The 17399-nt window shown below is 32.6% G+C and overlaps 1 protein-coding gene across 2 annotated transcripts in view; it reads left to right on the forward strand.

Moving 5' to 3' along the window:
- SLC25A12 (solute carrier family 25 member 12) overlaps positions 1 to 17399 on the forward strand; it is a 114174-nt gene that overhangs the window by 43064 nt on the left and 53711 nt on the right. For both annotated transcript variants that reach the window (XM_012544818.3, XM_012544819.3), the window contains 4 exons: positions 534 to 680; positions 3797 to 3935; positions 5263 to 5356; positions 7158 to 7242. In XM_012544818.3, coding sequence (XP_012400272.1) covers positions 534 to 680; positions 3797 to 3935; positions 5263 to 5356; positions 7158 to 7242 — 465 coding nt within the window. The remainder of the gene's footprint in view (positions 1 to 533; positions 681 to 3796; positions 3936 to 5262; positions 5357 to 7157; positions 7243 to 17399) is intronic.

The following is a 17399-nucleotide window of genomic DNA, read 5'->3' on the forward strand; positions in this document are numbered from 1 at the left end:
TTTGAAATATAAATTGTTTGAGAAATTATCTCTAATTCATTTAGTGAGAGGGAAAGAAGCTTTGATTGCAACATTTAGCATTGGAAAGCCACAAATGAACCTAAACCATTATTTCAAGAAGTACTTGTGGATGACAAGGATACTGCCGAACAGGAGAGAATAAATTACAACATAATTTCAAAGCTTTAATAAAGAGCTGAAAACATACTCAGTTTATTTTCAATGCTGAATACTTTTTAAGTAAAATCTGAAGTTCTAATTTTTTTCCTTTTCTATATTTCATTGCTCTGATTCATCATTTCTCCTTTGGAATAATATGTAGAGCATTTTAAAAATATGTGGTACTTTTGCAAGAGAGCATGCCTCTTTGGAAGAAAAAAACCAAAAGCTTTGTTGTAAATACAGTGCTGTTCATTGTTCAGTTCTGTTGTCGGCTTGTATCTGGAAAAAAACTCCCTTTTCTCCTACAACATATGCTAATGACATGTACTATAAGGCCAATTTAATGCTCTGTTTCTAATTATTTCTTATAGGAGCTGCAGCTGGAACATGCAAGGCAAGCCTTTGCCCTGAAAGATAAAAGCAAAAGTGGAGTGATCACTGGGCTAGATTTCAGTGACATTATGGTTACTATTCGGTCTCACATGCTCACTCCTTTTGTGGAAGAAAACTTGGTTTCAGTAAGTAAAAAAGCAAGTTCTTTGATTTTCTCAGGATGAAAATGTAGTTCAAGGAATTGTTTTCTCATTTACAGCCTTAATTTTTTGCCTTTATGCCAGGTATTCTGATGAATAGTCTAGTGTAATTTTCAAATGTAGGCTAGATCTGCTAAGCCCCTTAGGTCCAGATTTCCTGGAAATTAAGGATTATGTATGTAGAGTAGCCAGCCATAAATAAAGGGTTATGTATTAATTTCATGGATATAGGGAAAAAACATTGATTTATGGAAGCATGTTCCAATGTTGATAAACACTTCCTTTAATTAGTAAATAAAAAGATGAATTGCTAGAGCACCAGCCTTTTTGCTACTGGACTTTTCTATCTCTAGATTGTAAACTCCTTAAAGGCTTACTGTGGTCAAGGTCTTATTCCTTATTACATATTTGCAAAAATGAATAAAATGCTGTTCCTTGCCCCCAAAATAATATATGAGTTCAAAGGATAGGAAAAGCTGGGGAACAAGGGAAGTAATATTGGGCATTGGAAGTGAGCCTTAAATGGTGTATAGAGTTGAAAAAGTGACATGAACAAAGAATTCAGAGTGGAAAAGTTTGGGGGATAGTGGATAGTTCAATTTGATCTTAGTGATCTCCACTTAGAAAGTGGAGAAACATTGATGTTTTTTGAATAATGAGTGAGTGATGAGAGAGAAACATCAAAAATTGTTCTGGAAGCACTTTGAGAATGAATTAGAATGGGGAGAGATTGGCTAGTTAGGCTGTACATAAGAAGTAATAAGATAACAGGAACTTTTAAAACTTTATTTCCTATTGCACCTACTGGTTTGGGAGGAGCAAATATGGCTGTAGATTAGGGAATCAAATTATTTTTCTTAGTGGACCATATTCCTTACTTCTTCCCTTCCTTTGACGACCTAGTTCGTTGAGGCCCTAGACCTGTTGAGACCCAAATATGAAGTTCTATTTCCAATATTTGCTAGCAGAGACAGTGTGTCTTCTGTGCACCTTCATTTAGCTTCTGTGGTCATAGCAAAAGATATATTGAATTAGAAAAGCACATTGTGTAAAGGGCTGTCTTGCATTGACCCATTTCTCCCACTTTTGTCCCTTCTTTCTATGTGCCATTTAACTATTTGGTATGACAAAAATGGCACCCACTGCCTATCTATGGTCTAGACGTTGATCATTATTCTGTTAAACTACCAAGCCTGAAAAATAAGCCACTTGAATTATTCATGGATCAAGTTTTCCCCAAGGCTGGTTTTAAATGCAGAACTAGATTTAGACTATTTTCATATAAATTGCAAGTAGCTGAGCATGTTAGATTTTCAGGCACTTCCTCTGAAGTGACCCTCCCTCACTTGTCTATTTTCTTGTGCGTGCTTTATACATATGTGTACGTTTTTGATCACTGCTTGTTTTACATGGAGAGAGGCCAGTGAGCCCTTGTGTTGTTTCAGCTGAAGGTCATTATCTTTGCTTTACACTGGGGGAGAAAGATCAACTCCTGTTCTTTTTCTCCAGTGAATTTGAACAGGATACGTGTCACTTCTTACATATTCTGCACTATTCCCTTCTCTGTCCTTCAAAACAAAGAAAAGAGGGGGAGGGAAAGACCTGCAAGGGAAGGATTTTATTCTTTGGGGCAAAGAAACACTTTCAATAAGCAGTTCATTTAAATTCTACCTTGGTTCCATCTCTTCAAGATCTAGAGATTGAAAGCTACTGGACTTTGTAACCCAATCCTCTTTGGATTTAAGTCATTCAAGTTCCCTTAGTGTATAACTGGTGCCTCAATTTAGTTGAAGATTTGGTCCAGTTTAGGTCCAGGTATATTTTTGGTTAAAGTGGAAGACACTTGTGGAGCAGTTACCTGTGCTTCCCCCAAACATACATACACCCCACTAATTTCTGGATCAAAATAGTCATCCTAATGCAGGCATCCCTTTGAATTTTGAATATTTGCTCCAAAAACACAGTCAACCATGGTTTACATCTATTTTGAAATTCATACTTTCAGCCTTTCATAAATCTGAAGTGGGTTTGTGTAGATAGATCTACAGAGGTGAAGTTATCTCTGTACACAGCAAGAATAGTGAAGGTTTTTCCTTCTCTGAGTCCAGAGGGCATACTGTGGTTCTCTGTAGAGATGATGTAGAAAATTGGTTGAGTATGTCTGCCAATTAAAAAAATTCTAACTATACTTAACAGCATTATTAATGTACTTAGCAGCAAAAAAAGTAGTGAATTTGAAGTCGGAGGATCTGCGTTTGAATCCTGCCTCTGCTGGTTCCTTACTTGTATGATCTGGGGCAAGTCACTTTAATCTCTGATTGTCTGTGACATTAAGGGGCTTTTACTACAAGAGACACAAATAACAAAATAAGATATGGACAGGTGATTTACATGAATTCTGAGCTGAAAGAAGGATGAGGAACAAAGGAAGTGATGCTGGGCTTTTGAGCTGAGCTCCATTGGTGGTTAGGATGACAAAAACAGAGTTTTCCCCTATTTCAGAGCAAGAAATTGTGATATGTGTTTGTGTCTCTCTCAGTTCTAAATGCTATTTCAAGTTTCAGGACTGAAGTGCAGAATTAAAATGTTAAAATAAAATTAGCAATAGTCTTTTTTTTTTTAATGAGTAGGATAATATTGTTTAGAAAGCCTTGAAATCTTAAAAAATTTATTAATTCTAAGAGAAGCTACTTAAATTGTTTCCTGAAGGTCAACAGACTGGGATTTAATTGCACCAGAGCAGACAAGTAATTCTGTAGGTAAGGACTAGCCAAGAAATGTTTAACAGAAATGATTTTTCTAGATTGTCAATTGTATTCGCTAGTTCTAACCTTACAGGTGAACCATGAAGTCCAGCTGCCTAATGTTACTTTTTTTTTTTTTTTTTTTAAGTCTAAAATATAGGCTTCCCTATAAGGCAGGAGAATTCTCTCCTCACTTTTTTTTTTTTTTTTTTTTTTTTTTAAGCATGATATGCTCTTTATACTTATGGACTGGTGCTTTTTGGTAGAATGATGAATGCTCTGGATCAATTTTAAGAAAAATCCAACTTGGATGAAAATGCATTCTTTTTTTCTCCCGCTCTGTCATTTCATTTCTAGGCAGCTGGTGGAAGTATTGCCCACCAGGTTAGCTTCTCCTACTTCAATGCATTTAACTCTTTACTGAATAACATGGAACTTGTCCGTAAGATATACAGCACTCTAGCGGGCACAAGGAAAGATGTTGAAGTCACAAAAGGTAAGTTTTGTTGTTAAGGTTTTTCCATTTTCCATTTAGTCTTCCATGGAAAATGGTTTTAAGTTTTAATGTTGGGCTTCACAGTAATGTGAAGTGATGCTGCAAGAGCAAAATATTTGGATTGGGGTGTCAGGTCTGTGCATGGAAAAACAGATTTGAAAGAGTGACAGTGGGGTGGTGGGCAACAGTGATCATATTGTCTTGTTTTATTATTATTGTATCTTGGGAAGTTAGTTCTTTTTTAGTGAATTCTATTAGGCAGACTTAGATGAGTTTTCATCTTTGACTTTTAATACCAAAGGGCATGCTAAAGAAAAAATTTTAGCTTGATGTTGTTCACCTTTGATTATCCCTTATACTAACTTTTTTTTTTTTACTTTTGTGGCAATTTAGTAATGCACAAATTAATTTTTAATAGATGTTTGAGTCTTTTAACTCAACAGACACTTATTAAGTGTCTATTATGGGCTAGGCAGTTGGAAAACAAATATGAAAGCAAATAGTTTTAGCTTCTGTGTAGTTTATATTCTCCTGGGGAGGAAGTTAGGGACATTACACATATATAATTCAATTTTTCAATTATTCATTAATTCAATTTATTTATGGGCTATGAATATGGGATGTAAAGACAAAAATGAAACAGCCCTTTCTCAGGGAATTTACATTCTGATGAGGTAATACAACTTGTACATAGATAAGTAAGTACAAAGTTATTTCATGGTAGAGGGAAGAGTACTAACAATAGTAGACTAGAATTACCTAACTTGGGCCTTGAAAGAAACTAGGGATTCCAAGAAGAATCCATACACAGATACCTATAATAACAAGTAGGAAGTGGTGGGAAGCAAAGGAGGTATCCAAAATTCTCTAGGAAGATTTGATTTGATTTTTATTTTTTTTCTTAGTTACATGTAAACAAAAATTTCAACATTAATTTTTAAAAATTTTGAATTCCATATTATTTTCTTTCCTCCTTCCTTTCACTCCTCTTTGAGGTGACCAGTAATTTGATATAGATTGTAAATGTGCAATCATGCAAAACTTTTCATATTATCCATGTTACAAAAGAAAACAGACCAAAAAAACAAAAATAATAAAGAAAGCCAAAAAAAAAAAAATGCTTTAATCTGCATTCAAATTCCTTCAGTTCTAGGAATATTTGAGTTGGGGGAAAAACATATTTTTCACTGTGTATATTTGTGTGTAAATGATTAAAGTCAGGTATAGTGCAGGTTGTTACTCTCAGCTTCTGGACTGCATTAATTTAAAGTAAGAGTTTGTTATGTATTCTGCAAATTTAAAGACTATTTATTTTTTTCCCTCACAGAGGAATTTGCTCAAAGTGCGATAAGATATGGACAAGTTACACCTTTGGAAATTGATATTCTATACCAACTTGCAGATCTATACAATGCTACTGGGTAATTATTCTAATGATAGGATATTTAGTTTATAAGGCAACAGTTTTAAAAATCCATGTAGATGTTGGCTATATGTCTTATGTGAAAGTAAACCATGATCTGTAGAACTTGGGTGCAGGTGAGTTGGATTAAGGATTCAGTTATCTGTTTCTCTTATATACTTAAGTCATTGTCCAAATGTCCATAAAGACAGAGAAAATAAGGAGCTCTGTTCTTTAAGACTGGGTCTTTTCTAAGATTTCACACATCCCTTGGGGATCAGGATATAGAAGTTGAATTGGGACTTAATCTTCTGGGGTCTAGTCATGTATTTTGTGAATAAAGGAAGAATGTATTATTGATTTATCATCAGAAGGTATTATAAATAATAAATCTAGGGAAGTTGACTCTTATTCAAAGAAGAGTCTTTTGTAATAAGTGGCCATGTGTTCTTTGATTCTCAGAATACCTATGAAATATCAACTCTTTTGGGGTTTAGGCAGACAATATTTTACATGCAAAAGTAACCAAACTACAGCAATGTTGTGTGACTTATCAAGACATGAAAGGATTTAAAAGTACAATATATTTAATGCCCAATAGGATAAAGGAATTATATCCTATTAAAATATTTTAGCTTTTGAAAGTAGGACTCTCTTGCTCATATCTAATGACTTTTTATTCACAATATTGCTACATATTTTAATTCTCATTGGAAGAGCTATTAAAATTAAGTTAGGTTGAAATTTTTTAGTCAGCCAGATTTTTCTTGTTCCAAAGATAATCTAGTTAAGTTTATTTTTGGATATTCAATACAAGGAGTAGGTTCTAATGTTAGGGTCTATGGAATAACATGAATTCTCTCCTGAGATTTATATTACATGTAATCTGTTGTCTTAGAAGGACAGAATGGTCAGGCAAGAGGTGAGATGGTTGCTATTTATTTATTAGCATACATTGGAAAGAACCTTGATCTGGAAGTTATGAGTTTTGAGTTTTAGTCTAAATTTTGTCATAATCTATCATTATCTGGGCAAGCCTTTTAAAAATTTTGAATCTAAACTTTCTTAGTTATAAAATATAATAAATACAAATAAAATATAAAATATAAAAATAAAATTTTAAAGTCTTTTCCAGATTAGTAATTCTCTTTCTTCCTTTTCACTTCTATAAATGTAATTTATCTTTCTGCTCTGTGTATGGCAAGATCTCTGCAAATTTGTTTTTATGGTTTTAATGTTTTAAGATATCTTGAGGACAACAAATGGCATTTCTCAAAATATGATTTGAGAAGGTCTTCTACTGTCTAACCTAACTAAAGTACTATCTAACCTAATTAGAAACCTTGCCCTAATATTGACTTAGAAAATCACAAATTAACATTATCTATACTGCATTGTGTTTTTCTTTTAAACATTTCCCAAATTTTCCCCATTTTAATCTGATTTAGACCACATTCAGAAATTTTTTGGATTACATGGACAAGGACCATAAATTCAACACTTCTTTTAAGTGATTGGCAAAATAGACTCTTGCAATAATAATAGGCATACTTCAGTAATGATTTCATTTTGGTTTCTAACATAAATTCAACTTGATTCAGCAAACTGTGCTTACTATATGCAGAATCTTGATAACTTATGATGTACTTCATTAAGATTCCTTCTAAGCAAAGCCCTTTATGATATAATTCCCCATTGTTTATGTTGTTTTGTTTGTTTTTGTGCATTTTCTTTTAACTGTCAAGTGAAGTTTTTTCTTTTTCAGTAGTTTATATTTATTTAATCTAACAATTATTTCTCTTCTATGTTCTCATCTGAAGGCGGTTGACTTTGGCAGATATTGAGAGAATAGCACCCTTGGCCGAAGGTGCCTTACCTTACAACCTGGCAGAACTTCAGAGACAGGTAAGAGGAATCCCATAAATATAATGATTTTTTTTTAACACTGAAAGACCAAGATAATGAGGGTTTAAAGCTTCTGGATGTTTGTTGTGAAAATTAACATTCTGCTTCCCATAAAAAGACTTTCACTTTGCTGAAAGGATCAAGTTTTTTAAAATTCCTTTTCTTCTTTTCCCCACCCACATATTCAGGAAAAGTTCTGATAAAGGGATTAGGCTTATGTTTTTGTTTTTTCCCCCTTAACTTATTAAAATAAGGAAAATACCAGCACAAACACACATAGAATTGATCTTTCTAGGATTAGCAATCTTTTTCCTTCAGCAGTCTAGTCATGTTTAAAGGTTAGTGTTATTAAGTTCACTTTGTATAATTAAGTTGACATTTATATGCTATTTCAAAAAAAACATACAACACAACCCAAAACATTACTGGGTGAAACAAGTCATTCAATGAGTGTGTTTTATAAGCTGCTTATGAGCAGTTTTATATATATACACACATATACACATATACAGAAAACCAAATGATCTATATATTTATGAATTGTGGATACAATCTTGACTATCATCAAATCATTTGAAACCTCCATATCTTTCTATTTTTAAAAAGGAATAATATAACATCTAATCCCTATAAATGTAACCTAATTCCAATCCATTTCACAAATATTTACTTGAAGAGCTGAATTGAACTATTTGAATTTTAAAACCTCAGCTTTATATTGTAATTAATTCCTATCTACATTTCTTCTTTTCATAGTTTGCTATGATAGGATATATTAAATTTTAAGATGGTAAGAAATGCCCAGAAAATGAGGGCTTTGTTGGGAGATGGATGGTTATTATCTATCTAACTTAAATGGAGATTCTCATAGTGCCTACCAAAATGCTTTGGAATTTAGTGTTGTCTCCAGTGGACTGCTGAAATCAAAGGAGTGAAGAAGAGAACGTAGAAAAAAAAAAAGATAAAATGGGACTTAATTGAGCAAAATATCTGTCCCTTATAAGAATAGAGAGTAGGGGTCTGCTCAGAAATTTTGGCCACAAATGAAAACTACCAACATAAATATTATATAAATATATTTAATTGTTTTTTGAAAACAATGAGAACTAGATTTAAAAAAAAAAATCTCAATTCTGCCCTTCCCCCACTGAGTCTCTTACCCATAACACAATGAATAGTTTCCTTGGAGGTCTGAGAAATATGTTGCAATTTCTGGCACCTCAAGTCTAGAGACCTCCTATCTCATTTGTAATAGAAAATGATGTAATTACTGTTCTTGGTGTGAACTGGCTTCTGAAGACAGGTTCAGAGATGAATTACCAGCATTTTCTGGCAACCTTGATGCTTACTAGCTGTTGGGAATCTCAACAAAAGGTCTAACCCATTTGTAGTAGGGCCCTTTGAGGGTATCCAGTAAGAGATCTAAACATTTGTTCCATTCTCCCCATCACTCAACTGATCCTCACTATTTATTCTAAGAGCTACCCCTACCTATGTGCCATTTCCTTAGCATCAAAAAGATTGGGAAATTTATTTTGAAGAAGAGCCAATATAACTTTGATTTATGATATGATTTTAATTTTTAATGTTTTGCAACAAGTTACAAAAATAATTGGACATATCTGAGATCATATGAGCAGATCTGGAGTGAGTGTATATTGTTCCATAGGGTTATAAGTGGGATTTTAATTTATGCTACAGCTATGGGAATGAATTTTAGAGCAGTATTGAGAGATTCCATCTTGAAGTTGCCAACTTTCTCTCTTTAGTCTCATACAACATTTGTGGTTATAAATTTCTTAAGAGTAGAAACATTCAGGGCAGCTAGGTGGTGCAGTAGATAGAGTACCAGCCCTGAAGTCAGGAGGACCTGAGTTCAAATTTGATTTCAGACACTTAACATGTCTTAGCTGTGTGATCCTGGGCAAGTCACTTAACCCCAATTGCCTCAGCCAAAAAAAAAAAAAAAAAGAAGAAGAAGAAGAAGCTGGGATATATAGGAAGCTTCCCCACAAAAAATTGTCTATGAAAACCAATCATGGAATAATAATGGAGCTTTACCATTATGTAATATACATATGTAAATATACATTATGTAAAAATAGCTTGATGTGGAATTTCTCTCTCTTTTTTTTTTTTACTTAATAGTATTTTATTTCTTTCCAATTATTAAAGGTAGTTTTCAACATTCATTTTAATAAGATTTTGAACTCTAAATTTTTCTCCCTCTCTCATTCCCCTCACCCTTCCCCAAAACAAGAAGTAATCTGATAGAGGTACAATCATATTAAAAATATTTCTGTATTAATCATGTGAAAATCTCAGAACAAAAGGGAAAAAACACAAAAAAGAAGAAAAAAGTGAAAATAGTATGTTTCAATCTGCATTTAGACTCCGTAGTTCTTTTTCTGGATGTGATCAGCATTTTCCATCATGAACCTTTTGGAACTGTCTTGATTATTGCATTGCTGAGAAGAGCTAAGTCATGGTTGATCATCGTAAATGTTGCTCTTACTATATACAATGGTCTCTTGATTCTGCTCACTTCACTCAGCATCAGTTCTTGTAAATCTTTCCAGGTTTTCCTGAAATCCACCTGCTTATCATTTCTTGTAGAACAATAATATTTCATTATATTTATATAATTTATATATTCATTATTCAACCACTCCCTAACTGATGGGCATCCACTCATAGATCTGAAATTTCACTGGCTTAGATAAATTCAGGTAAAGAGTTTTCCCTTCATTGATACAGATTGGCAATCTTCTTATGATTTTAATCTTAGTGATTTTTGTCTGTCTGGGACACAGAGAGATTAAAGACCCTGCCCATGGTTACAAAGGCAATATGCATCAGACACATTAGTAGAGTAAGGACATCTAAACTCCGAGACCAGCTCTTCAGTCTCTATCAATAATATCTAGCATTTAGAGCTTTAAAATTTCCAAAGAGATTTACATGTTATCTTATTACAATCTTAAAATATTGAGGACTATTGTCTAATTTCATTGGTCTCACTGATTTTTTTTAAACATAAAGGATATTTGTATGGATTATTATAATGCTATTTAACATGATTGTTGTTCTTTATTCTATGTTCTTGAAGAGAACCATTACATTAGGGAGGTGATGTCATGGACACACAAATCAAATGAATTTAAGTAAGGGAGGGCTGTGTAAAGTCACCAGCCTCACTTTCTCTTCAGAATCATCTGGGTCAAGTGGCCAGATATAGATTAGAATAGCATAGAAATTTAAAGTTTTATATATATATATATATATATATATATATATATATATATATAACTAAATATAAAGTCATATAGTTATCTGGTCAATAGGAATAGTATTAGCATGTGATTGGATACTTCCTTGTCCTCTGGGCATTTTCTGTCATCCTGCTCTGATTTTCTGCCTTGTATATTTTTTCCCTAGCTCTGTATTCTTATATGAGGTCTTCTTTAGTTCCCTAGTCTTTAATTGCCACAATCACTATATCCACTGAGTTCTGAAAAAAGGAGCTATATGGCAAACAGATTAGAATACTAAATAGAAGTTTCCTTCTGAAATACAAATGCACAGTTATGCTGATGGACTTCCTTGCTATATCATATTATCTTGTATATAAATTATTATGAAAAAAAGATTTTTAGGTATTCAGGAGTTCAGGAGAAGAGAAAGAAGAAATGGAGGGAGAAAGAAAGTATTTTATAAGAATTAAATCCTAGGAAAACAGATTACAGGGAAAGAATGTCAGTTATCTGAAAATAATTCTTTTTTTTTTTTCCTTTTCCTCCTTTTTCCTTTTTATGTATTTAATTATAATACTTATTAAAATTTTGGTTATTTCCAGATTCTCTTCTTTCTCATCCCTCCTTCACACATTGAGAAGACAAGCAGTATAGTATCAAGCATATATGTGAAGTTATGTAAAATATATTTCCATATTAGCCATGCTGTAAAAAACAAACAATAAAAAGGAAGAAACACACACACACACACACACACACACACACACACACACACACAAAGCATGCTTCATTCTATAATCAGAGTTCATCAGATCTCTCTCTGTAGGTAGATAGCATTTTTCATTCTGGGTCCTTTGTAATAGTCTTAATTATTGTATTAATTAGGGTACCTAAGTCTTTTACATTTGATCACAGTATTACTGTTACTGTGTTCGATTTTCTCTTGGTTCTACTCACTTCACTTTGTCTCAGTTAATATAAGTCTTCCCATCATTTATTTTAACATATTAGCATTCTATCACCATCATTACCACAACTTTTTAAAGCTATTCCTCAGTTGATGAGCATCTCATTTTCCAATGCTTTGTTACCACAAAAAGAGCTGCTAATTTTTTTTTTTTTTTTGTACAAATAGGTCCTTTTCCTTTTCTTTGATGTTTTTCAAATACAGACCTAAGTAGTGGTATTTCTAGGTCAAAGGGTATGTCCATTTTTTTATCCTTTTGGGCATGTTTCCAAATTGTTCTCCAGAATGGTTAAACTAGTTCACGATTCTACCAACAGTGTATTAGCATCTTGATTTTCCCCTTTCCCTTCCATTATTTGTCATCTTTCTTTTCTATCATATTATTTAATTGATGGATATATATAGTATCTCAGAGTTGTTTTAATTTGCATTTCTCTGATAGTGATACAGAGCATTTTTTTCATGTAATAGTTTTGATTGCTTCTGAAAACTGCCTTTTCATATCCTTTGATTATTTATGAATTGAGGAATGACTTGTTTTTGTTTTTTAATGTTTTTTCAATAGTATTTTATTTTTCTAAATACATGTAAAGATAGTTTTTTAATATTCATTCTTGTCAAATTTTATGTTCATGCAAATTTGATATAGTTTATAAATGCACAATCCTTTTAAATATATTTTCATATTTGTTATGTTGTACAAGAAAAGTCAGACCAAAAGAGAAAAATTCACAAGAAAGAAAAAGCAAACAAATAAAAAAAGGTGAAAATACTATACTTTGATCCATAATTCTCTTTCTGGATGGAGTTGGCCTTTTACATCCAAAGTCTATTGGAGTTATCTTGCATCACCACATTGGTGAGAAGAGTTAAATCTATCATAGTTGATCATCATATACTCTTGCTCTTATTTTGTACAATATTCTCCTGCTTCTGCTCACTTCACTCAGAATCAGTTCATATATGTCTTATTTTTATAAATTTGACTCAATTCCATTATACATTTGAGAAATTAGTCCTTTTTCAGAGAACTTGCTATAAAAATTTCTCCCGGTTTCCTGCTTCCCTTTTTATTTTGGCTACATTAGTTTTGTTTATAGAGAACCTTTTAAATTTTTTGTAATTTTGATTACACAAATTATCCATTTTATTTCCTGTGGTCTTCTCTATTTCTTATTTGGTCATAAATCTTTTCCTCAATTATAGATCTTACAAGCAAAATTATTCATACTTTCCAAATTTTCTTATGTCACCCATTACATCTAAATAATGTATATACATGTTTTGACTTTATCTTGGTTTACAGTATGAAGTGTTGGTTTATGCCTAATTTCTGCCAAAATGCTCTCCAGTTTTCCTAGACATTTTTGTTCCTAGACTTCCTAGACAAATTTGTTCCAAAAGCTTAGCTCTTTGGTTTTATCAAACATTGCATTATGAAGATCATTTCCTACTATATTTTGTATATTTAGTCTGTTCTGGTGGTTCACATCTTTATTTTTTAGCCAATGCTAGATTATTTTGATGATTACCATTTTGTAATATAATATGAATTCTGGTATTGCTAGGCCATCCTCCTTCACATTCCTCCCCACCCCCCATTAATTCCTTTGATATTTTTTACCTTTTGTTTTTCCAGAGGAATTTTTGTTACTGTTTTTTCTAGCTCTACAAAATAATTCTTTGATAATCTGATTGTCATGGTACTGAATAGGTAAATTAATTTAGGTAGAATTTCATTTTTATTACATTGTTTTGGCCTATTGTAATTGTATTCATTTAGCCTCTGCTTTGGCAGGTAGACTCCCAAGTATTTTATGTTTGTGGTTATTTTAAATGGTAATTCTCTTTCTATCTCTTTGTGCTGTTTTTTTTTATTTTATTTTATTATAGCTTTTTATTTACAAGATATATGGATGGGTAATTTTTCAGCATTGACAATTGCAAAATCTTTTGTTCCAACTTTTCCCCTCCTTCCCCAACTCCTTCCCCCTGATGGCAGGTTGACCAATACATGTTAAATATGTTAAAGTATAAGTTAAATACATTATATGTATACATGTCCAAACAGTTATTTTACTATACAGAAAGAATAAGATTTTGAAATATTGTATAATTAGTCTGTGAAGGAAATCAAAAATGCAGGTGGACAAAAATAGAGGGATTGGGAATTCTATGTAGTGGGTCATACTCCTTTCCCAGAGTTCTTTCGCTTGGTGTAGCTGGTTCAATTCATTACTGCTCTATTGGAACTGATTTGGTTCATCTCATTGTTGAAGAGGGCCACGTCCATCAGAATTGATCATCATATTGTATTGTTGAAGTATATAATGATCTCCTGATCTTGCTCATTTCACTCAGCATCAGTTCATGTAAGTCTCTCCAGGTCTTTCTGAAATCATCCTGCTGGTCATTTCTTACAGAACAATAATATTCCATAATACTCATATACCACAATTTATTCAGCCATTCTCCAATTGATGGGCATCCATTCAGTTTCCAGTTTCTGGCCACTACAAACAGGACTGCCACAAACATTCTTGCACATACAAGTCCCTTTCCCTTCTTTAAAATCTCTTTTGGATATTAGCCCAGTAGTAACACTGTTGGATCAAAGGGTATGCACAGTTTGATAATTTTTTGAGCATAGTTCCAAATTGCTCTCCAGAATGGCTGGATGTATTCACAATTCCACCAACAATGTATCAGTGTCCCAGTTTTCTCACATCCCCTCCAACATTCGTCATTATCTTTCCCTGTCATTCTAGCTAATCTGACAGATATGTAGTAGTATCTCAGAGTTGTCTTAATTTGTATTTCTCTGATTAATAATGACTTGGAGTATCTTTTCATATGGCTAGAAATAGTTTCAATTTCTTTGTCTGAGAATTGTCTGTTCATATCCTTTGACCATTTATTACTTTTGGGTTTTGTTGGTAGTAAATGGAAATGATGATAATCATTTATGTGGATTTACTTTGTATTCTACAACTTTGCTAAATTTGTTAATTGTTTCAATAAGTTTTTTGCTTTATTCTCTAAAGTTCTCTTAAGTATACTGTCATATCTAATTTTTCTGAAATTCTATTAATGTATTTAACTGGTTAGATTTATCTAATTCTGAGAGGGGAATGTTGAGGTCTCTCACTAGTATAGTTTTACTGTATATTTTCTTCTGTAATTCACTTAATATTTTCTTTTAAAATTTTGGATGTTTTGCGATTTCCTGCATATATATTTAGATTTCATATCACTTCTGTCTGTTTCCTTTTAGTAAGATTTAATTTCCCTGTTTATCTCTTTTAATTAGGTCTGTTTTTGCTTTTGCTTTGTCTGAGGTTTTGATCACTACCCCTGTCTTTTTTTACTTGAGCTGAAGTCTAGTTGATTCTATTCCAGTTCCTTATTTTAACACCATATGTACATATCTGTTTCAAGTGTAATTTTTTTGATAAAGAATATATTTTTTGGATTCTGGTTTCTAATACATTTTGCTATCTGTTTCTGGTTTATGGGTGGGTTCATCCTATTCACATTCGTAGTTATGATTATGATAACTATGCATTTCTCTCCATCCTACTGTTTTCTGTGTTTCTCTTGCTATCATTTTCTCTTCCCGCTTTGTATCTCCTCAAAAATGTTTGGGTTTTTTTTCCCCTTTTTTTGCTTCTGATTATTGCCTGTCTTAATCGGCCCTCCTTTCTCTTATTCCTTTACTCTTCTACATCCCTGTTGGATAAAATAGATTTCTATATCCAATTAAGTGTATGTATGATGTGTCTGCATGTTCTTTCCTCTTTGAACTAAGGTCAGAGGAGAGTGATATTCAAGCCATGCCTCTCCCCCACCATTTTTCACTTCATTGTAAAAGCTCTGCTTGCATGCCTTTTATATAACATAATTTCCCTTATTCTTCCTTTCCCTTTTCCTTTCCTAGTTTATTCCTCTTTTTGCCTATTTTTTTTAAAAAGATAATCCCAACATAATTAACTTACTCCTCTGTCTTCTGTCTATAGAGTTCTTCTAACTGTTCTAATAATGATAAAGTCCTCAGGAGTTTCATGTATTGTCTGATTCAATATAGGACTATAAACAGTTTAGTCTTACTGAGTTTCTTATTTTTTCTCTTTCATTCTATCTTTTTATGCTTCTTTTGAATGTTATGTTTGAAAGTCAAAATTTCTATAAATCTCTGATCTTTTTATCAAGAATGCTTAAAAGTCCTATATTTCATTAAATATCTATTTTTTTCTTCTGAAATTCATACTTGCTTTTGCTGTTTCTTATTCTTAATTGTAACCCTAGCTCCTTTGCTTTCTGAAATATCATCTTCCAAATTTTCTGCTTCTTTAATATGATAACTGCCAAATCTTGTGTGATCCCCATAGTAGCTTCATGGTATTTAAATGATTTTTTCTGGCTCCTTGAAATAATTTTTCTTTAGCCTGGCAGCTGTGGCTATAATATTTCTGGAAGTTTTTAGTTTGGAATCTCTTTCAAGTGGGGATTGGTGGAGTCTTTTACTCTCTGATTCTTATTGGTGTATTGGTGTAGTTTTTCTTTATAATTTTTTTGTTTAAATATGATGTCTAGGCTTTTTTTTTAAATCATGGTTTTCAAGTAGTCCCATAATTCTTAAATTATTTTACTTTGATCCAGTTTTTAGGATAGTTGTTTTTGTGATAAGATATTTCTCATTTTTCCGATTTTTTCATTTTTTTAAAACTTTATTTCATTGTTTCTTGATGTCTTGGAGTCATTAGCTTTTTCTTATTATATTCTAATTTTTAAGGAATTATTTTCTCCAGGGAGCTTTTGTACCTTTTTTTCCATTTGGCTAATTCATTTTCTTTTTAAGATTTCTTCAGTATTTGTATGTACTTTTTTGTTGTCTTTTCTTGCATTGCTCTCATTTCTTAATCAATTTTTCCTCACCATTCTTATTTGAATTTAAAAATAAATTTTTAGCCTTTCTAAGAATACTTATTGAACTTGTATAGATTTCACTTTTTTCTTTGAGGCTTTGCTTGTAACTGTTTGGACATTGTTATTTTCATTTGGGTTTTTGTTTTTTATCTTCTTTTTTGTTTGCTCTTTTCTAGGCTATTTTTTCACTTTGAACTTTATATTAAAGATTTACCGTGTTCTACTGTGAAGAACCCTAATGCCAAGTTTTGGGCTTTTTCATGTTGCTATTTTCAGTTCTTCTTCTGAGGGTTTAGAACTTATTGTGTATTCTAAGCAAGTGTGATCTGGGGTGAGGTGTGGTCACTGTTTCTTTCTAACTAGAAGTGATACTGCTCTTCAGGGTCCCTGTTCCCTTGGGACTGTTAAATATATTGATACCCAGGGTCCTTAATCCCTTGGGACTACAAGCACTTCTCTTTGCCTTGGAATTATGACCCAGAACTGGTATAGGCAATGGATTTGCCAAACAGTGCCCTTTTCTGCACCCAATGCAGTGGTCTATTGTAATCTCTTTCTAACCAGTTGCCCAGTACCTTTACTGTCTCTTGTTTTGAAAGCTTCTGAAGCTGCTACTGTTGCCACTTCCAAGGCCCATTACTACCAGTTTGTGACCTTCAGACCAGCCTCCACATCAGTGTCACAGATCTCTCCTTCTAACCTCTTAAATTGTCTTGGGTTTTAAAAAGGTCTCACCCCAACTTTTTATTGATTCTAGTTCTGCAGAATTCAATTTGAGGTGTTATTTTAAAATTGTTTGGAAGGGAATGTTGGGAAAGCTTGGCTACTTTCTCTGCTGTCATCTTTGTTTTGAACTTGGAAGTCTGGTAAAAAATTTTTGAAAAAATACAAAAGCACAAAAAAGTTCTTTTTTAAAAAAACTCCAGAAAGTCTCTCAAGAGACTTTTTTTTCTGAAATGGTGAGTTCCTTGCTCATAAAGCTATTCAAGTCAGGGATTAACATAGAAAAG

This window comes from Sarcophilus harrisii, chromosome 3, assembly GCF_902635505.1.
Source record: "Sarcophilus harrisii chromosome 3, mSarHar1.11, whole genome shotgun sequence".
In the NCBI taxonomy this organism is placed as follows: Eukaryota; Metazoa; Chordata; class Mammalia; order Dasyuromorphia; family Dasyuridae; genus Sarcophilus; species Sarcophilus harrisii.